The 22,181-nt window shown below is 50.5% G+C and overlaps 1 protein-coding gene across 1 annotated transcript in view; it reads right to left on the bottom strand.

Moving 5' to 3' along the window:
- Positions 1 to 18,944, bottom strand: part of LOC135570274 (glutamate receptor-interacting protein 1-like) — a 29,405-nt gene extending 10,461 nt beyond the window's left edge. Inside the window, exons 1-2 of the mRNA XM_065016388.1 lie at positions 18,688 to 18,944; positions 5,585 to 5,729 (exon numbers count right to left, since the gene is read on the bottom strand). Coding sequence (XP_064872460.1) covers positions 5,585 to 5,729; positions 18,688 to 18,766 — 224 coding nt within the window. The 5' untranslated portion in view covers positions 18,767 to 18,944. The remainder of the gene's footprint in view (positions 1 to 5,584; positions 5,730 to 18,687) is intronic.
- Between the last annotated feature and the right edge of the window lie 3,237 nt (positions 18,945 to 22,181).

Genomic DNA, 22,181 nt, shown 5'->3' with positions numbered 1-22,181 from the left:
TCTCTACCAGCTACCCACACCCCATTCCCTGTCTCTACCAGCTACCCACACCCCATTCCCCTGTCTCTGCCAGCTACCCACACCCCATTCCCCTGTCTCTACCAGCTACCCACACCCCATTCTCCTGTCCCCTGTCTCTACCAGCTACCCACACCCCATTCTCCTGTCCCCTGGCTCTACCAGCTACCCACACCCCATTCCCCTGTCTCTACCAGCTACCCACACCCCATTATCCTGTCCCCTGTCTCTACCAGCTACCCACACCCCATTCTCCTGTCCCCTGGCTCTACCAGCTACCCACACACCATTCCCCTGTCTCTACCAGCTACCCACACCCCATTGCCCTGTCCCCTGTCTCCAGCTACCCACACCCCATTGCCCTGTCCCCTGTCTCTACCAGCTACCCACACCCCATTGCCCTGTCCCCTCTACCAGCTACCCACACCCCATTGCCCTGTCCCCTGTCTCTACCAGCTACCCACACCCCATTCCCCTGTCTCTGCCAGCTACCCACACCCCATTCCTCTGTCCCCTGTCTCTGCCAGCTACCCACACCCCATTCCTCTGTCCCCTGTCTCTACCAACTACCCACACCCCATTCCCTGTCTCTACCAGCTACCCACACCCCATTCCCCTGTCCCCTGTCTCTACCAGCTACCCACACCCCATTGCCCTGTCTCTACCAGCTACCCACACCCCAGTCCCCTGTCTCTACCAGCTACCCACACCCACATTCCCCTGTCTCTACCAGCTACCCACACCCCATTGCCTCTGTCCCCTGTCTCTACCAGCTACCCACACCCCATTCCCTGTCCCCTGTCTCTACCAGCTACCCACACCCCATTCCCCTGTCCCCTGTCTCTACCAGCTACCCACACCCCATTCCCTGTCCCCTGTCTCTACCAGCTACCCACACCCCATTGCCCTGTCCCTGTCTCTACCAGCTACCCACACCCCATTCCCTATCTCTACCAGCTACCCACACCCCATTGCCCTGTCCCCTGTCTCTACCAGCTACCCACACCCCATTTGCCCTGTCCCCTGTCTCTACCAGCTACCCACACCCCATTCCCCTGTCTCTACCAGCTACCACACCCCATTCCCCTGTCTCTACCAGCTACCCACACCCCATTCCCCTATCTCTACCAGCTACCCACACCCCATTCCTGTCCCCTGTCTCTACCAGCTACCCACACCCCATTCCCTGTCTCTACCAGCTACCCACACCCCATTCCCTATCTCTACCAGCTACCCACACCCTATTCTGTCCCTGTCTCTACCAGCTACCCACACCCATTTGCCCTGTCCCCTGTCTCTGCCAGCTACCCACACCCCATTCCCCTGTCTCTACCAGCTACCCACACCCCATTCCCCTGTCTCTGCCAGCTACCCACACCCCATTCCCCTGTCTCTACCAGCTACCCACACCCCATTCTCCTGTCCCCTGTCTCTACCAGCTACCCACACCCCATTCCCTGTCTCTCTACCAGCTACCCACACCCCATTCCCTGTCTCTACCAGCTACCCACACCCCATTATCCTGTCCCCTGTCTCTACCAGCTACCCACACCCCATTCATTCCCCTGTCTCTACCAGCTACCCACACCCCATTCTCCTGTCCCCTGGCTCTACCAGCTACCCACACCCCATTCCCTGTCTCTACCAGCTACCCACACCCCATTATCCTGTCCCCTGTCTCTACCAGCTACCCACACCCCATTCTCCTGTCCCTGGCTCTACCAGCTACCCACACCCCATTCCCCTGTCTCTACCAGCTACCCACACCCCATTGCCCTGTCCCCTGTCTCTGCCAGCTACCCACACCCCATTGCCCTGTCCCCTGTCTCTACCAGCTACCCACACCCCATTCCCTGTCTCTACCAGCTACCCACACCCCATTCCCTGTCTCTACCAGCTACCCACACCCCATTCCCCTGTCTCTGCTAGCTACCCACACCCCATTCCCCTGTCTCTGCTAGCTACCCACACCCCATTCCCTGTCCCCTGTCTCTACCAGCTACCCACACCCCATTCCCCTGTCCCTGTCTCTACCAGCTACCCACACCCCATTCCCCTGTCTCTGCTAGCTACCCACACCCCATTGCCCTGTCCCTATCTCTACCAGCTACCCACACCCCATTCCCCTGTCTCTACCAGCTACCCACACCCCATTCCCTGTCTCTGCCAGCTACCGACACCCCATTCCCTGTCTCTACCAGCTACCCACACCCCATTCTCTGTCCCCTGTCTCTACCAGCTACCCACACCCCATTCTCCTGTCCCCTGGCTCTACCAGCTACCCACACCCCATTCCCCTGTCTCTACCAGCTACCCACATCCCATTATCCTGTCCCCTGTCTCTACCAGCTACCCACACCCCATTCTCCTGTCCCCTGGCTCTACCAGCTACCCACACCCCATTCCCCTGTCTCTACCAGCTACCCACACCCCATTGCCCTGTCCCCTGTCTCTGCTAGCTACCCACACCCCATTGCCCTGTCCCCTGTCTCTACCAGCTACCCACACCCCATTCCCCTGTCTCTGCTAGCTACCCACACCCCATTGCCCTGTCCCCTATCTCTACCAGCTACCCACACCCCATTCCCCTGTCTCTACCAGCTACCCACACCCCATTGCCCTGTCCCCTGTCTCTACCAGCTACCCACACCCCATTTCCCTGTCCCCTGTCTCTACCAGCTACCCACACCCCATTCCCCTGTCTCTGCCAGCTACCCACACCCCATTCCTCTGTCCCCTGTCTCTGCCAGCTACCCACACCCCATTCCTCTGTCCCCTGTCTCTACCAACTACCCACACCCCATTCCCCTGTCTCTACCAGCTACCCACACCCCATTCCCCTGTCCCCTGTCTCTACCAGCTACCCACACCCCATTGCCCTGTCTCTACCAGCTACCCACACCCCAGTCCCCTGTCTCTACCAGCTACCCACACCCACATTCCCCTGTCTCTACCAGCTACCCACACCCCATTGCCCTGTCCCCTGTCTCTACCAGCTACCCACACCCCATTCCCTGTCCCCTGTCTCTACCAGCTACCCACACCCCATTCCCCCTGTCCCCTGTCTCTACCAGCTACCCACACCCCATTCCCTGTCCCCTGTCTCTACCAGCTACCCACACCCCATTCCCCTGTCCCCTGTCTCTACCAGCTACCCACACCCCATTGCCCTGTCCCCTGTCTCTACCAGCTACCCACACCCCATTCCCTGCCTCTACCAGCTACCCACTCCCCATTGCCCTGTCCCCTGTCTCTACCAGCTACCCACACCCCATTTCCCTGTCCCCTGTCTCTACCAGCTACCCACACCCCATTCCCCTGTCTCTACCAGCTACCCACACCCCATTCCCTGTCTCTACCAGCTACCCACACCCTATTCCCCTATCTCTACCAGCTACCCACACCCCATTCCCTGTCCCCTGTCTCTACCAACTACCCACACCCCATTCCCCTGTCTCTACCAGCTACCCACACCCCATTCCCCTATCTCTACCAGCTACCCACACCCTATTCCCCTGTCTCTACCAGCTACCCACACCCCTTTGCCCTGTCCCCTGTCTCTGCCAGCTACCCACACCCCATTCCCCTGTCTCTACCAGCTACCCACACCCCATTCCCCTGTCTCTGCCAGCTACCCACACCCCATTCCCCTGTCTCTACCAGCTACCCACACCCCATTCTCCTGTCCCCTGTCTCTACCAGCTACCCACACCCCATTCTCCTGTCCCCTGGCTCTACCAGCTACCCACACCCCATTCCCCTGTCTCTACCAGCTACCCACACCCCATTCTCCTGTCCCCTGTCTCTACCAGCTACCCACACCCCATTGCCCTGTCCCCTGTCTCTGCTAGCTACCCACACCACATTCCCCTGTCTCTGCTAGCTACCCACACCCCAATTCCCCTGTCTCTGCTAGCTACCCACACCCCAATTCCCCTGTCTCTACCAGCTACCCACACCACATTCCCCTGTCTCTGCTAGCTACCCACACCACATTCCCCTGTCTCTGCTAGCTACCCACACCACATTCCCCTGTCTCTGCTAGCTACCCACACCCCATTCCCCTGTCTCTACCAGCTACCCACACCACATTCCCCTATCTCTGCTAGCTACCCACACCCCATTCCCCTGTCTCTACCAGCTACCCACACCACATTCCCCTGTCTCTGCTAGCTACCCACACCCCATTCCCCTGTCTCTACCAGCTACCCACACCCCATTCCCCTGTCTCTACCAGCTACCCACACCACATTCCCCTATCTCTGCTAGCTACCCACACCCCATTCCCCTGTCTCTACCAGCTACCCACACCCCATTCCCTGTCTCTACCAGCTACCCACACCACATTCCCCTGTCTCTGCTAGCTACCCACACCCCATTCCCCTGTCTCTACCAGCTACCCGCACCCCATTCCCCTGTCTCTACCAGCTACCCACACCCCATTCCCCTGTCTCTGCTAGCGACCCACACCCCATTCCCCTGTCTCTGCTAGCTACCCACACCCCATTCCCCTGTCCCCTGTCTCTACCAGCTACCCACACCCCATTCCCCTGTCCCCTGTCTCTACCAGCTACCCACACCCCATTCCCCTGTCTCTGCTAGCTACCCACACCCCATTGCCCTGTCCCCTATCTCTACCAGCTACCCACACCCCATTCCCTGTCTCTACCAGCTACCCACACCCCATTCCCCTGTCTCTGCCAGCTACCGACACCCCATTCCCCTGTCTCTACCAGCTACCCACACCCCATTCCCCTGTCCCCTGTCTCTACCAGCTACCCACACCCCATTGCCCTGTCCCCTGTCTCTACCAGCTACCCACACCCCATTCCCTGCCTCTACCAGCCCCATCCCCATTGCCCTGTCCCCTGTCTCTACCAGCTACCCACACCCCATTTCCCTGTCCCCTGTCTCTACGAGCTACCCACACCCCATTCCCTGTCTCTACCAGCTACCCACACCCCATTCCCCTGTCTCTACCAGCTACCCACACCCTATTCCCCTATCTCTACCAGCTACCCACACCCCATTCCCCTGTCCCCTGTCTCTACCAACTACCCACACCCCATTCCCCTGTCTCTACCAGCTACCCACACCCCATTCCCCTATCTCTACCAGCTACCCACACCCTATTCCCCTGTCTCTACCAGCTACCCACACCCCTTTGCCCTGTTCCCTGTCTCTGCCAGCTACCCACACCCCATTCCCCTGCCTCTACCAGCTACCCACACCCCATTCTCCTGTCCCCTGTCTCTACCAGCTACCCCACCCCATTCCCCATTCCCCTGCCTCTACCAGCTACCCACACCCCATTCCCCTGTCCCCTGTCTCTACCAGCTACCCACACCCCATTCTCCTGTCCCCTGTCTCTACCAGCTACCCACACCCCATTCCACTGTATCTACCAGCTACCCACACCCCATTCCCCTGCCTCTACCAGCTACCCACACCCCATTCCCCTATCTCTACCAGCTACCCACACCCCTTCCCCTGTCTCTACTAGCTACCTACACCCCCTAGCTCTCTCACCTCTCGGCCAGCGACACCCACCCCCTAGCTCTCTCACCTCTCGGCCAGTCCTCCCTTGGTGAGGCTGGAGATGACGATGGGGTCAAAGGGCTCCTCTGTGCCTGAGATGGTGATCCCCAGCGGGCCTCCATATCTCTTCAGCTCCACCGTGTAGATGATGGATCCAGACAGCTCCTGTTCGTCTGGAACACAGGACAACACAGTGTCTACCTCCGTCCCTTGGCTTTACAACTCTGTCCCCATGCTGGGACAAGCACTGGTCAGGGTTAGGACCAGGGTTAGGACCAGGGTTAGGACCAGGGTTAAGACCAGGGTTAGGACCAGGGTTAAGACCAGGGTTAGGACCAGGGTTAGGACCAGGGTTAAGACCAGGGTTAAGACCAGGGTTAGGGTCAAGGTTAGGACCAGGGTTAGGGTCAGGGTTAAGACCAGGGTTAGGACCAGGGTTAATACCAGGGTTAAGACCAGGGTTAAGACCAGGGTTAGGACCACGGTTAGGACCAGGTTTAAGACCAGGGTTAGGACCAGGGTTAAGACCAGGTTAGGACCAGGGTTAGGGTCAGGGTTAAGACCAGGGTTAGGACCAGGGTTAAGACCAGGGTTAAGACCAGGGTTAAGACCAGGGTTAGGACCACGGTTAGGACCAGGTTTAAGACCAGGGTTAGGACCAGGGTTAAGACCATAGACCATATAGGGTTAGGACCAGGGTTAAGACCAGGGTTAAGACCAGGGTTAGGACCATAGACCATATAGGGTTAAGACCAGGGTTAGGACCAGGGTTAAGACCAGGGTTAGGACCAGGGTTAGGACCAGGGTTAAGACCATAGACCATATAGGGTTAGGACCGGGGTTAAGACCAGGGTTAAGACCAGGGTTAAGACCAGGGTTAGGACCATAGACCATATAGGGTTAAGTCCAGGGTTAGGACCAGGGTTAATACCAGGGTTAAGACCAGGGTTAAGACCAGGGTTAGGACCACGGTTAGGACCAGGTTTAAGGCCAGGGTTAGGACCAGGGTTAAGACCAGGGTTAAGACCATAGACCATATAGGGTTAGGACCAGGGTTAAGACCATAGACCATATAGGGTTAGGACCGTTTAGAATTTACAGCATTTTTTGTACATAATCCCCCCCATTTTAAGGGACCAGAAGTATTGGGACAAATTCCCTATTAAAGGAAGTAGTAAAAAGTGAAGCGTTTAGTCTCGTATCCATAGCAATGACAACATCAAGCTTGTGCCTCAAATTGGTTGGATGCATTTCCTGTTTGTTTTGGATGTGTTTCAGATGATTTTGTGCCCAATATAAATGAATGGTAAATAAATGCATTGTGTCATTTTGGAGTCACTTTAATTGTATAAATAAGAATAGAATATGTTTATAAACACTTCTAAATTCATGTGGATGTTACCATGGTTACGGACAGTCTTGAATGAATCTCGAAATAATGATGAGAAACTCATTCAACCTCGTAGTCATTGTATCATTTCAAATACAAAGTGCTGGAGAACAGAGCCAGAACAACAACAAGGGTCCTTTTGGAGCTCACTGTACAACAGCATGGAGATAGATAACAGCTCCAAGCTAGATAACAGCTCCAAGCTAGATAACAGCTCCAAGCTAGATAACAGCTCCAAGCTAGATAACAGCTCCAAGATAGATAACAGCTCCAAGATAGATAACAGCTCCAAGCTAGATAACAGCTCCAAGCTAGATAACAGCTCCAAGATAGATAACAGCTCCAAGCTAGAAGATAACAGCTCCAAGCTAGATAACAGCTCCAAGATAGATGTAGAGCTAGATAACAGTGTAGAGCTAGATAACAGTGTAGGGCTAGATAACAGTGTAGGGCTAGATAACAGACTGGAGCTAGATAACAGTGTAGAGCTAGATAACAGTGTAGAGCTAGATAACAGTGTAGAGCTAGATAACAGACTGGAGCTAGATAACCGTGTAGAGCTAGATAACAGACTGGAGCTAGATAACCGTGTAGAGCTAGATAACAGTGTAGAGCTAGATAACAGTGTAGAGCTAGATAACAGTGTAGAGCTAGATAACAGTGTAGAGCTAGATAACAGACTGGAGCTAGATAACCGTGTAGAGCTAGATAACAGTGTAGAGCTAGATAACAGTGTAGGGCTAGATAACAGAGTAGAGCTAGATAACAGACTGGAGCTAGATAACAGTGTAGGGCTAGATAACAGGGTAGAGCTAGATAACAGGGTAGAGCTAGATAACAGTGTAGAGCTAGATAACAGAGTAGAGCTAGATAACAGTGTAGAGCTAGATAACAGACTGGAGCTAGATAACAGTGTAGAGCTAGATAACAGTGTAGAGCTAGATAACAGAGTAGAGCTAGATAACAGTGTAGAGCTAGATAACAGACTGGAGCTAGATAACAGTGTAGAGCTAGATAACAGCGTAGGGCTAGATAACAGTGTAGAGCTAGATAACAGGGTAGAGCTAGATAACAGCGTAGGGCTAGATAACAGCGTAGAGCTAGATAACAGTATAGAGCTAGATAACAGTGTAGAGCTAGATAGTAGTGTAGAGCTAGATAACAGTGTAGAGCTAGATAACAGTGTAGAGCTAGATAACAGAGTAGAGCTAGATGACAGTGTAGAGCTAGATAACAGTGTAGAGCTAGATAACAGTGTAGAGCTAGATAGTAGTGTAGAGCTAGATAACAGAGTAGAGCTAGATGACAGTGTAGAGCTAGATAACAGTGTAGAGCTAGATAACAGTGTAGAGCTAGATAACAGTGTAGAGCTAGATAACAGTGTAGAGCTAGATAACAGTGTAGAGCTAGATAGTAGTGTAGAGCTAGATAACAGTGTAGAGCTAGATAACAGTGTAGAGCTAGATAACAGTGTAGAGCTAGATAACAGTGTAGAGCTAGATAACAGAGTAGAGCTAGATAACAGTGTAGAGCTAGATAACAGCGTAGGGCTAGATAACAGTGTAGAGCTAGATAACAGCGTAGGGCTAGATAACAGTGTAGAGCTAGATAACAGTGTAGAGCTAGATAACAGTGTAGAGCTAGATAACAGTGTAGAGCTAGATAACAGTGTAGAGCTAGATAACAGGGTAGAGCTAGATAACAGTGTAGAGCTAGATAACAGGGTAGAGCTAGATAACAGGGTAGAGCTAGGACAGGGAGGACCTAGAGAGAGTGAGAGGACCTAGAGAGAGAGAGGACCTAGAGAGAGAGGAAGGACCTAGAGAGAGAGAGAGAGGACCTACACGCTACACATTCAGATCAGATCAGAGGGTCTACGCTACAGTTTCCTCACACATTCAGATCAGATCAGAGGGTCTACGCTACAGTTTCCTCAGACATACAGATCAGAGGGTCTACGCTACAGTTTCCTCACACATACAGATCAGAGGGTCTACGCTACAGTTTCCTCATACATTCAGATCAGATCAGAGGGTCTACGCTACAGTTTCCTCACACATTCAGATCAGATCAGAGGGTCTACGCTACAGTTTCCTCACACATTCAGATCAGATCAGAGGGTCTACGCTACAGTTTCCTCACACATACAGATCAGATCAGAGGGTCTACGCTACAGTTTCCTCACACATACAGATCAGATCAGAGGGTCTACGCTACAGTTTCCTCACACATTCAGATCAGATCAGAGGGTCTACGCTACAGTTTCCTCACACATACAGATCAGATCAGAGGGTCTACGCTACAGTTTCCTCATACATTCAGATCAGAGGGTCTACGCTACAGTTTCCTCACACATACAGATCAGATCAGAGGGTCTACGCTACAGTTTCCTCAGACATACAGATCAGAGGGTCTACGCTACAGTTTCCTCATACATACAGATCAGATCAGAGGGTCTACGCTACAGTTTCCTCACACATACAGATCAGAGGGTCTACGCTACAGTTTCCTCACACATACAGATCAGAGGGTCTACGCTACAGTTTCCTCACACATTCAGATCAGAGGGTCTACGCTACAGTTTCCTCATACATACAGATCAGATCAGAGGGTCTACGCTACAGTTTCCTCACACATACAGATCAGATCAGAGGGTCTACGCTACAGTTTCCTCACACATACAGATCAGATCAGAGGGTCTACGCTACAGTTTCCTCAGACATACAGATCAGAGGGTCTACGCTACAGTTTCCTCATACATTCAGATCAGAGGGTCTACGCTACAGTTTCCTCACACATACAGATCAGATCAGAGGGTCTACGCTACAGTTTCCTCAGACATACAGATCAGAGGGTCTACGCTACAGTTTCCTCATACATACAGATCAGATCAGAGGGTCTACGCTACAGTTTCCTCACACATTCAGATCAGAGGGTCTACGCTACAGTTTCCTCACACATACAGATCAGATCAGAGGGTCTACGCTACAGTTTCCTCACACATACAGATCAGAGGGTCTACGCTACAGTTTCCTCACACATTCAGATCAGATCAGAGGGTCTACGCTACAGTTTCCTCACACATACAGATCAGATCAGAGGGTCTACGCTACAGTTTCCTCATACATACAGATCAGATCAGAGGGTCTACGCTACAGTTTCCTCACACATTCAGATCAGATCAGAGGGTCTACGCTACAGTTTCCTCATACATTCAGATCAGAGGGTCTACGCTACAGTTTCCTCACACATTCAGATCAGAGGGTCTACGCTACAGTTTCCTCACACATTCAGATCATAGGGTCTACGCTACAGTTTCCTCACACATTTAGATCAGATCAGAGGGTCTACGCTACAGTTTCCTCACACATTCAGATCAGATCAGAGGGTCTACGCTACAGTTTCCTCACACATTCAGATCAGATCAGAGGGTCTACGCTACAGTTTCCTCACACATACAGATCAGAGGGTCTACGCTACAGTTTCCTCACACATACAGATCAGATCAGAGGGTCTACGCTACAGTTTCCTCACACATTCAGATCAGAGGGTCTACGCTACAGTTTCCTCATACATACAGATCAGAGGGTCTACGCTACAGTTTCCTCACACATACAGATCAGAGGGTCTACGCTACAGTTTCCTCATACATACAGATCAGATCAGAGGGTCTACGCTACAGTTTCCTCACACATTCAGATCAGATCAGAGGGTCTACGCTACAGTTTCCTCACACATACAGATCAGATCAGAGGGTCTACGCTACAGTTTCCTCACACATTCAGATCAGAGGGTCTACGCTACAGTTTCCTCATACATACAGATCAGAGGGTCTACGCTACAGTTTCCTCACACATACAGATCAGAGGGTCTACGCTACAGTTTCCTCACACATTCAGATCAGAGGGTCTACGCTACAGTTTCCTCACACATACAGATCAGATCAGAGGGTCTACGCTACAGTTTCCTCACACATTCAGATCAGAGGGTCTACGCTACAGTTTCCTCACACATTCAGATCATAGGGTCTACGCTACAGTTTCCTCACACATTTAGATCAGATCAGAGGGTCTACGCTACAGTTTCCTCACACATTCAGATCATAGGGTCTACGCTACAGTTTCCTCACACATTTAGATCAGATCAGAGGGTCTACGCTACAGTTTCCTCACACATTCAGATCAGATCAGAGGGTCTACGCTACAGTTTCCTCACACATTCAGATCAGATCAGAGGGTCTACGCTACAGTTTCCTCACACATACAGATCAGAGGGTCTACGCTACAGTTTCCTCACACATACAGATCAGATCAGAGGGTCTACGCTACAGTTTCCTCACACATTCAGATCAGAGGGTCTACGCTACAGTTTCCTCATACATACAGATCAGATCAGAGGGTCTACGCTACAGTTTCCTCACACATACAGATCAGAGGGTCTACGCTACAGTTTCCTCACACATTCAGATCAGATCAGAGGGTCTACGCTACAGTTTCCTCACACATTCAGATCAGATCAGAGGGTCTACGCTACAGTTTCCTCACACATTCAGATCAGATCAGAGGGTCTACGCTACAGTTTCCTCACACATACAGATCAGATCAGAGGGTCTACGCTACAGTTTCCTCACACATACAGATCAGAGGGTCTACGCTACAGTTTCCTCACACATACAGATCAGATCAGAGGGTCTACGCTACAGTTTCCTCAGACATACAGATCAGATCAGAGGGTCTACGCTACAGTTTCCTCATACATTCAGATCAGAGGGTCTACGCAGTTTACAGACAGTTTCCTCACACATACAGATACAGATCTACAGTTTCCTCACACATACAGATCAGAGGGTCTACGCTACAGTTTCCTCACACATTCAGATCAGATCAGAGGGTCTACGCTACAGTTTCCTCATACATACAGATCAGATCAGAGGGTCTACGCTACAGTTTCCTCACACATTCAGATCAGATCAGAGGGTCTACGCTACAGTTTCCTCATACATTCAGATCAGATCAGAGGGTCTACGCTACAGTTTCCTCACACATTCAGATCAGAGGGTCTACGCTACAGTTTCCTCAGACATACAGATCAGATCAGAAGGTCTACGCTACAGTTTCCTCACACATACAGATCAGAGGGTCTACGCTACAGTTTCCTCACACATACAGATCAGAGGGTCTACGCTACAGTTTCCTCACACATTCAGATCAGAGGGTCTACGCTACAGTTTCCTCACACATTCAGATCAGAGGGTCTACGCTACAGTTTCCTCACACATACAGATCAGATCAGAGGGTCTACGCTACAGTTTCCTCACACATTCAGATCATAGGGTCTACGCTACAGTTTCCTCACACATTTAGATCAGATCAGAGGGTCTACGCTACAGTTTCCTCACACATTCAGATCAGATCAGAGGGTCTACGCTACAGTTTCCTCACACATTCAGATCAGATCAGAGGGTCTACGCTACAGTTTCCTCACACATACAGATCAGATCAGAGGGTCTACGCTACAGTTTCCTCACACATACAGATCAGATCAGAGGGTCTACGCTACAGTTTCCTCACACATTCAGATCAGAGGGTCTACGCTACAGTTTCCTCACACATTTAGATCAGATCAGAGGGTCTACGCTACAGTTTCCTCACACATTCAGATCAGATCAGAGGGTCTACGCTACAGTTTCCTCACACATTCAGATCAGATCAGAGGGTCTACGCTACAGTTTCCTCACACATACAGATCAGAGGGTCTACGCTACAGTTTCCTCACACATTCAGATCAGATCAGAGGGTCTACGCTACAGTTTCCTCAGACATACAGATCAGAGGGTCTACGCTACAGTTTCCTCACACATTCAGATCAGATCAGAGGGTCTACGCTACAGTTTCCTCATACATACAGATCAGAGGGTCTACGCTACAGTTTCCTCATACATACAGATCAGATCAGAGGGTCTACGCTACAGTTTCCTCACACATACAGATCAGATCAGAGGGTCTACGCTACAGTTTCCTCACACATACAGATCAGAGGGTCTACGCTACAGTTTCCTCACACATACAGATCAGATCAGAGGGTCTACGCTACAGTTTCCTCACACATTCAGATCAGATCAGAGGGTCTACGCTACAGTTTCCTCACACATTCAGATCAGATCAGAGGGTCTACGCTACAGTTTCCTCACACATACAGATCAGATCAGAGGGTCTACGCTACAGTTTCCTCATACATACAGATCAGAGGGTCTACGCTACAGTTTCCTCACACATACAGATCAGAGGGTCTACGCTACAGTTTCCTCACACATTCAGATCAGAGGGTCTACGCTACAGTTTCCTCACACATTCAGATCAGAGGGTCTACGCTACAGTTTCCTCACACATACAGATCAGATCAGAGGGTCTACGCTACAGTTTCCTCACACATTCAGATCAGAGGGTCTACGCTACAGTTTCCTCACACATTCAGATCATAGGGTCTACGCTACAGTTTCCTCACACATTTAGATCAGATCAGAGGGTCTACGCTACAGTTTCCTCACACATTCAGATCATAGGGTCTACGCTACAGTTTCCTCACACATTTAGATCAGATCAGAGGGTCTACGCTACAGTTTCCTCACACATTCAGATCAGATCAGAGGGTCTACGCTACAGTTTCCTCACACATTCAGATCAGATCAGAGGGTCTACGCTACAGTTTCCTCACACATACAGATCAGAGGGTCTACGCTTACACAGTTTCTCACACATACAGATCAGATCAGAGGGTCTACGCTACAGTTTCCTCACACATACAGATCAGAGGGTCTACGCTACAGTTTCCTCATACATTCAGATCAGATCAGAGGGTCAGAGGGTCTACGCTACAGTTTCCTCACACATTCAGATCAGATCAGAGGGTCTACGCTACAGTTTCCTCACACATACAGATCAGAGGGTCTACGAATAAGTTTCCTCATCATACAGATCAGATCAGAGGGTCTACGCTACAGTTTCCTCACACATACAGATCAGAGGGTCTACGCTACAGTTTCCTCACACATTCAGATCAGATCAGAGGGTCTACGCTACAGTTTCCTCACACATTCAGATCAGATCAGAGGGTCACGCTACAGTTTCCTCACACATACAGATCAGATCAGAGGGTCTACGCTACAGTTTCCTCACACATACAGATCAGATTTTACGCTACAGTTTCCTCACACATTCAGATCAGAGGGTCTACGCTACAGTTTCCTCACACATACAGATCAGATCAGAGGGTCTACGCTACAGTTTCCTCACACATACAGATCAGAGGGTCTACGCTACAGTTTCCTCACACATACAGATCAGATCAGAGGGTCTACGCTACAGTTTCCTCACACATACAGATCAGAGGGTCTGACACAGTTTCCTCACACATACAGATCAGATCAGAGGGTCTACGCTACAGTTTCCTCACACATACAGATCAGAGGGTCTACGCTACAGTTTCCTCCCAGTGACATTCAGATCAGATCAGAGGGTCTACGCTACAGTTTCCTCACACATACAGATCAGATCAGAGGGTCTACGCTACAGTTTCCTCATACATACAGATCAGATCAGAGGGTCTACGCTACAGTTTCCTCACACATTCAGATCAGATCAGAGGGTCTACGCTACAGTTTCCTCACACATTCAGATCAGATCAGAGGGTCTACGCTACAGTTTCCTCATACATTCAGATCAGATCAGAGGGTCTACGCTACAGTTTCCTCACACATTCAGATCAGAGGGTCTACGCTACAGTTTCCTCAGACATACAGATCAGATCAGAGGGTATACGCTACAGTTTCCTCACACATTCAGATCAGAGGGTCTACGCTACAGTTTCCTCCCACATACAGATCAGATCAGAGGGTCTACGCTACAGTTTCCTCACACATTCAGATCAGAGGGTCTACGCTACAGTTTCCTCACACATACAGATCAGATCAGAGCAGCTGCTGAGAGCTGGAGACTCTTTGAGGAAGAAGAACCGGCTGAGCGTCTGAATAATGTAGAACACATCTACAATCCCTACTTGGTTTAACTACTTCATGTTTTTCACTGCTACTTGGAGAGTTGAATATTGGTTAATAAAACACATGAAGATGTTTCCTCTGTTGAAAGCTGACCATGCCTGTTTCCTCAAAGCATCTCAGAGTGAGTGGGAACCAGGATCTGATCTCTTATTCATTATCATTTAGTAGGATTTCATTTGGATATTTTATTTAACATTTATTTAACTAGGCAAGTCAGTTTAAGTTGAATTCTGTTTTACAATGACCTCCCAGTGACCAAGCCTGGAATGAGGGGAGCCAGAGGAGAACCCCTTAACTCTCCTCCCAGTGACAATGGGTGGTGGGAGGAGCCAGAGGAGAACCCCTTAACTCTCCTCCCAGTGACAATGGGTGGTGGGAGGAGCCAGAGGAGAAACCCTTAACTCTCCTCCCAGTGACAATGGGTGGTGCGAGGAGCCAGAGGAGAAACCCTTAACTCTCCTCCCAGTGACTATGGGTGGTGGGAGGAGCCAGAGGAGAACCCCTTAACTCTCCTCCCAGTGACTATGGGTGGTGGGAGGAGCCAGAGGAGAAACCCTTAACTCTCCTCCCAGTGACTATGGGTGGTGGGAGGAGCCAGGAGGAGAACCCTTAACTCTCCTCCCAGTGACAATGGGTGGTGGGAGGAGCCAGAGGAGAAACCCTTAACTCTCCTCCCAGTGACTGTGGGTGGTGGGAGGAGCCAGAGGAGAAACCCTTAACCTCCTCCCAGTGACTATGGGTGGTGGGAGGAGCCAGGAGGAGAACCCCTTAACTCTCCTCCCAGTGACTATGGGTGGTGGGAGGAGCCAGGAGGAGAACCCCTTAACTCTCCTCCCAGTGACTATGGGTGGTGGGAGGAGCCAGAGGAGAAACCCTTAACTCTCCTCCCAGTGACTATGGGTGGTGGGAGGAGCCAGAGGAGAAACCCTTAACCTTCCTCCCAATGACTATGGGTGGTGGGAGGAGCCAGAGGAGAACCCTTAACTCTCCTCCCAGTGACTATGGGTGGTGGGAGGAGCCAGAGGAGAACCCTTAACTCTCCTCCCAGTGACTATGGGTGGTGGAAGGAGCCAGGAGGAGAAACCCTTAACTTCCTCCCAGTGACTATGGGTGGTGGGAGGAGCCAGGAGGAGAAACCCTAACTCTCCTCCCAGTGACTATGGGTGGTGGGAGGAGCCAGGAGGAGAACCCCTTAACTCTCCTCCCAGTGACTATGGGTGGTGGGAGGAGCCAGGAGGAGAACCCTTAACTCTCCTCCCAGTGACAATGGGTGGTGGGAGGAGCCAGAGGAGAAACCCTTAACTCTCCTCCCAGTGACTATGGGTGGTGGGAGGAGCCAGAGGAGAAACCCTTAACCTTCCTCCCAGTGACTATGGGTGGTGGGAGGAGCCAGGAGGAGAAACCCTTAACTCTCCTCCCAGTGACTATGGGTGGTGGGAGGAGCCAGAGGAGAAACCCTTTAACTCTCCTCCCAGTGACTATGGGTGGTGGAAGGAGCCAGGAGGAGAAACCCTTAACTCTCCTCCCAGTGACTATGGGTGGTGGGAGGAGCCAGGAGGAGAAACCCTAACTCTCCTCCCAGTGACTATGGGTGGTGGGAGGAGCTAGGAGGAGAAACCCTTAACTCTCCTTCCAGTGACTATGGGTGGTGGGAGGAGCCAGGAGGAGAAACCCTTAACTCTCCTCCCAGTGACTATGGGTGGTGGGAGGAGCCAGAGGAGAAACCCTTAACTCTCCTCCCAGTGACTATGGGTGGTGGGAGGAGCCAGGAGGAGAACCCCTTAACTCTCCTCCCAGTGACAATGGGTGGTGGGAGGAGCCAGAGGAGAAACTCCTTAACTCTCCTCCCAGTGACTATGGGGGTGGGAGGAGCTAGGAGGAGAAACCCTTAACTCTCCTCCCAGTGACTATGGGTGGTGGGAGGAGCCAGAGGAGAAACTCCTTAACTCTCCTCCCAGTGACTATGGGTGGTGGGAGGAGCCAGGAGGAGACGCGTAGCTAAAGTGACAGATACATTCTGCCTGCAACACATTAATATGGGAAGCTCTTTGAGGATGTGTGTGTGTGTGTGTGTGTGTGTGTGTGTGTGTGTGTGTGTGTGTGTTGTTTAAACACTCTGACTACATTAGTAATAACAGTGAAGTGAGTCCTGGAACCTGATTATCTCTGTTTCATTACAACTTCAATTAGAAATATTTAGTTCCTCGTTCAAACAAATAACTAACGGAACCAAACAGACACTAGACACATAGTGCGCATCCCAAATTACACCCCCCTTTTCCCCTTTCTAGTGCACTACTTTTGACCAGGGCCTATAGGGCCCCTCTAAAGGGAATTAGGGCGCCATTTGAGAGACATGGAAACAGATGAATCAGTAAACATGGATGTCTGATGTCAGTTTGAATCCCCCCCCCCTCTGTGAGCCGATTGGTTCATCACGCCGTGGGGACGCGTTGGTTGTTAAATGGTCTGATTGAACAAACAAAGCGTTTTCATTTGTTCCAATTAAAACTAATCTAAGCCTAATATGCGTACAGAGTAATAGCTCTGTGATGATTGGCCGTGGTGGGGTCTCCTGCTGCATTGCAATAGGTTAAGGGGAACTGAGAATACTCCTTCAGGAAACGGTGTGGTGGGCAGGACTGTGTTATCTCCAGTGGGCTGGGTTTACACAGGAAGCACAGTTCTTTTGTGGGCAGGACTGGTGTTATTCCAGTGGGCTGGGTTTGACACAAGGTCCCTTTTGATCAATCCCATCAGATCTTTTCACATCAAATTATTTTTCAGCTCTGATCTGATTGGTCAAAAGACAAATTAGTGAGAAGGAAAAATAAGAGATTTGGTCTGCCTGTGTAAACACAGACATTTCGTTGTAGTTTTAAATCTACATTTAAAATTAGTACCAGTCAAGCCCATAGGGGCTTGGCTCTGTCTCCGTGTGCTGTTCTGTCAGACTTCATACTGACCTCATCAACTCCATCATTCAGTCAGTGAGACTGGGAGGAATGAATCAACCATGTGCTGTTCTGTCAGACATCATACTGACCTCATCAACTCCATCATTCAGTCAGTGAGACTGGGAGGAATGAATCATTGAATACGACTCGCAATTGAATCCACTTTTTTTTACATTTCTGTCGCTATTTTTGATAAATGATTAATGTAATTCCATTTCCTGAAATAGAAGGAACATGTGTATTGATGATGATATCCCAGGGCTGTAGAGATGGGTTGGAGTGTGTGCTAACTCACACGCTTTGTTTTAGGTATGACAGGCCTGGTCAGGTGAATTATATCTAACAAGGACAGTGGTTTTGACTACTAGAGAGGTTGGTACAGTGGTTTTCACTAACCGAGAGAACAGTTTTTGACTTAGAGAGGTGGTACAGTGGTTTTGACTACTAGAGAGGTTGGTACAGTGGTTTTCACTAACCGAGAGGTTGGTTCAGTGGTTTTGACTAACAGAGAGGTTGGAACAGTGGTTTTGACTACTAGAGAGGTTGGTACAGTGGTTTTGACTACTAGAGAGGTTGGGTCAGTGGTTTTGACTAACCGAGAGGTTGGTTCAGTGTTTTTCACTAGCAGAGAGGTTGGATCCAGTGTGTGTGTGTGTGTGTGTCCAGTGTGTGTGTGTGTGTGTGTCCAGTGTGTATGTGTGTGTGTGTGTCCAGTGTGTACGCACTACCTGAGTTGTCCTCGTCCTTGCGGATCTTGAGCTTGACCAGTTCTTCACACTGCTGGAGAATCTGAACAGCGTCTTCCATGGAGCAGTTGTCCAGCCGGATGTTATCGATGGCCAGCAGCTTGTCCCCCAGCTCCAGAGTCCCAGTCCTGGGGAGAGGAACACACAGACCAGGGTTTAGAGGTGACCAGCAGCTTGTCCCCCAGCTCCAGAGTCCCAGTCCTGGGGAGAGGAACACACAGACCAGGGTTTAGAGGTGACCAGCAGCTTGTGCCCCAGCTCCAGAGTCCCAGTCCTGGGGAGAGGAACACACAGACCAGGGTTTAGAGGTGACCAGCAGCTTGTCCCCAGCTCCAGAGTCCCAGTCCTGGGGAGAGGAACACACAGACCAGGGTTTAGAGGTGACCCGCAGCTTGTCCCCTAGCTCCAGAGTCCCAGTCCTGGGGGAGAGGAACACAGACCAGGGTTTAGAGGTGACCAGCAGCTTGTCCCCCAGCTCCAGAGTCCCAGTCCTGGGGAGAGGAACACAAAGACCAGGGTTTAGAGGTGACCAGCAGCTTGTCCCCAGCTCCAGAGTCCCAGTCCTGGGGAGAGGAACACACAGACCAGGGTTTAGAGGTGACCAGCAGCTTGTCCCCCAGCTCCAGAGTCCCAGTCCTGGGGAGAGGAACACAAAGACCAGGGTTTCCCAGCTTGTCCCTAGCTCCAGAGTCCCAGTCCTGGGGAGAGGAACACAGACCAGGGTTTAGAGGTGACCAGCACAGCTCCAGAGTCCCAGTCCTGGGGAGAGGGACCATGGTTTTAGAGGTGACCAGCAGCTTGTCCCCCAGCTCCAGAGTCCCAGTCCTGGGGAGAGGAACACAAAGACCAGGGTTTAGAGGTGACCAGCAGCTTGTCCCCTAGCTCCAGAGTCCCAGTCCTGGGGAGAGGAACACACAGACCAGGGTTTAGAGGTGACCAGCAGCTTGTCCCCTAGCTCCAGAGTCCCAGTCCTGGGGAGAGGAACACACAGACCAGGGTTTAGAGGTGACCAGCAGCTTGTCCCCCAGCTCCAGAGTCCCAGTCCTGGGCAGAGGAACACACAGACCAGGGTTTAGAGGTGGCCAGCAGCTTGTCCCCCAGCTCCAGAGTTCCAGTCCTGGGGAGAGGAACACACAGACCAGGGTTTAGAGGTGACCAGCAGACTCACAGAGACAAGCTGCTGAAATGAGACTCACATAGACCTGTTAACAGGAGTCCTGACAGAGACAAGCTGCTGAAATGAGACTCACAGAGACCTGTTAACAGGAGTCCTGACAGAGACAAGCTGCTGAAATGAGACTCACAGAGACCTGTTAACAGAAGTCCTGACAGAGACAAGCTGCTGAAATGAGACTCACAGAGACAAGCTGCTGAAATGAGACTCACAGAGACAAGCTGCTGAAATGAGACTCACAGAGACAAGCTGCTGAAATGAGACTCACAGAGACCTGTTAACAGGAGTCCTGACAGAGACAAGCTGCTGAAATGAGACTCACAGAGACCTGTTAACTGGAGTCCTGACAGATACAAGCTGCTGAAATGAGACTCACAGAGACAAGCTGCTGAAATGAGACTCACAGAGACAAGCTGCTGAAATGAGACTCACAGAGACCTGTTAACAGGAGTCCTGACAGAGACAAGCTGCTGAAATGAGACTCACAGAGACAAGCTGCTGAAATGAGACTCACAGAGACCTGTTAACAGGAGTCCTGACAGAGACAAGCTGATGAAATGAGACTCACAGAGACCTGTTAACAGGAGGCCTGACAGAGACAAGCTGCTGAAATGAGACTCACAGAGACAAGCTGCTGAAATGAGACTGACAGAGACAAGCTGATGAAATGAGACTCACAGAGACCTGTTAACAGGAGTCCTGACAGAGACAAGCTGCTGAAATGAGACTCACAGAGACCTGTTAACAGGAGTCCTGACAGAGACAAGCTGCTGAAATGAGACTCACAGAGACCTGTTAACTGGAGTCCTGACAGATACAAGCTGCTGAAATGAGACTCACAGAGACCTGTTAACAGGAGTCCTGACAGAGACAAGCTGCTGAAATGAGACTCACAGAGACCTGTTAACAGGAGTCCTGACAGAGACAAGCTGCTGAAATGAGACTCACAGAGACCTGTTAACTGGAGTCCTGACAGATACAAGCTGCTGAAATGAGACTCACAGAGACCTGTTAACAGGAGTCCTGACAGAGACAAGCTGCTGAAATGAGACTCACAGAGACAAGCTGCTGAAATGAGACTCACAGAGACAAGCTGCTGAAATGAGACTCACAGAGACCTGTTAACAGAAGTCCTGACAGAGACAAGCTGATGAAATGAGACTCACAGAGACCTGTTAACAGGAGTCCTGACAGAGACAAGCTGCTGAAATGAGACTCACAGAGACCTGTTAACAGGAGTCCTGACAGAGACAAGCTGATGAAATGAGACTCACAGAGACAAGCTGCTGAAATGAGACTCACAGAGACCTGTTAACAGGAGGCCTGACAGAGACAAGCTGCTGAAATGAGACTCACAGAGACAAGCTGCTGAAATGAGACTCACAGAGACAAGCTGCTGAAATGAGACTCACAGAGACAAGCTGATGAAATGAGACTCACAGAGACCTGTTAACAGGAGTCCTGACAGAGACAAGCTGCTGAAATGAGACTCACAGAGACCTGTTAACAGGGAACATAGGGTTTTGATCAAACATAGTGCACTACACAGGGAATAGGGTGCCATTTGGAATGCAGAAACAAGCAGTCATCAGTTTGCTCCCTTCCCTCCCTTCACCATGACAACACAGAGGCAGAATACAGAATACTGTTCAGTTGTCCTCATTCCTCATTTCTCCTCTTGGCTCCTCCCACCACCCATAACAACATTTTATATTCCAATGTAATCCAGAGAAAGAAACTCATCATTAAAATGACCAATAATCTCTGTTGTTTTTTAGGTTTCTTTTTTTACTAATGTCCAAAATCACTAAATCCTAAAAGGTAAAAGGGACAACACCTGCCCAATTTACCTGAAAGCCAGGTCACCGTTACGGTAAATACCCTAGTACAAGAGCATAGGAAATGGTTTTATTAACGTACCTCCTCTAATAGAGCAGCAGAATATAAACTAGAATCACATCATAACTCCCCAGTGCCTTTCCTCTGTCTCCTTGACAGGGGTAACTAATACCTAGATAGAACAGGACTGGGTGCCTCTCCTCTGTCTCCTTGACAGGGGTAACTAATACCTAGATAGAACAGGACTGGGTGCCTCTCCTCTGTCTCCTTGACAGGGGTAACTAATACCTAGATAGAACAGGACTGGGTGCCTCTCTTCTGTCTCCTTGACAGGGGTAACTAATACCTAGATAGAACAGGACTGGGTGCCTTTCCTCTGTCTCCTTGACAGGGGTAACTAATACCTAGATAGAACAGGACTGGGTGCCTTTCCACTGTCTCCTTGACAGGGGTAACTAATACC

This window comes from Oncorhynchus nerka, unplaced genomic scaffold (assembly GCF_034236695.1).
Source record: "Oncorhynchus nerka isolate Pitt River unplaced genomic scaffold, Oner_Uvic_2.0 unplaced_scaffold_1006, whole genome shotgun sequence".
In the NCBI taxonomy this organism is placed as follows: domain Eukaryota; kingdom Metazoa; phylum Chordata; class Actinopteri; order Salmoniformes; family Salmonidae; genus Oncorhynchus; species Oncorhynchus nerka.
This window is presented reverse-complemented; position numbering and strand designations above follow the sequence as displayed.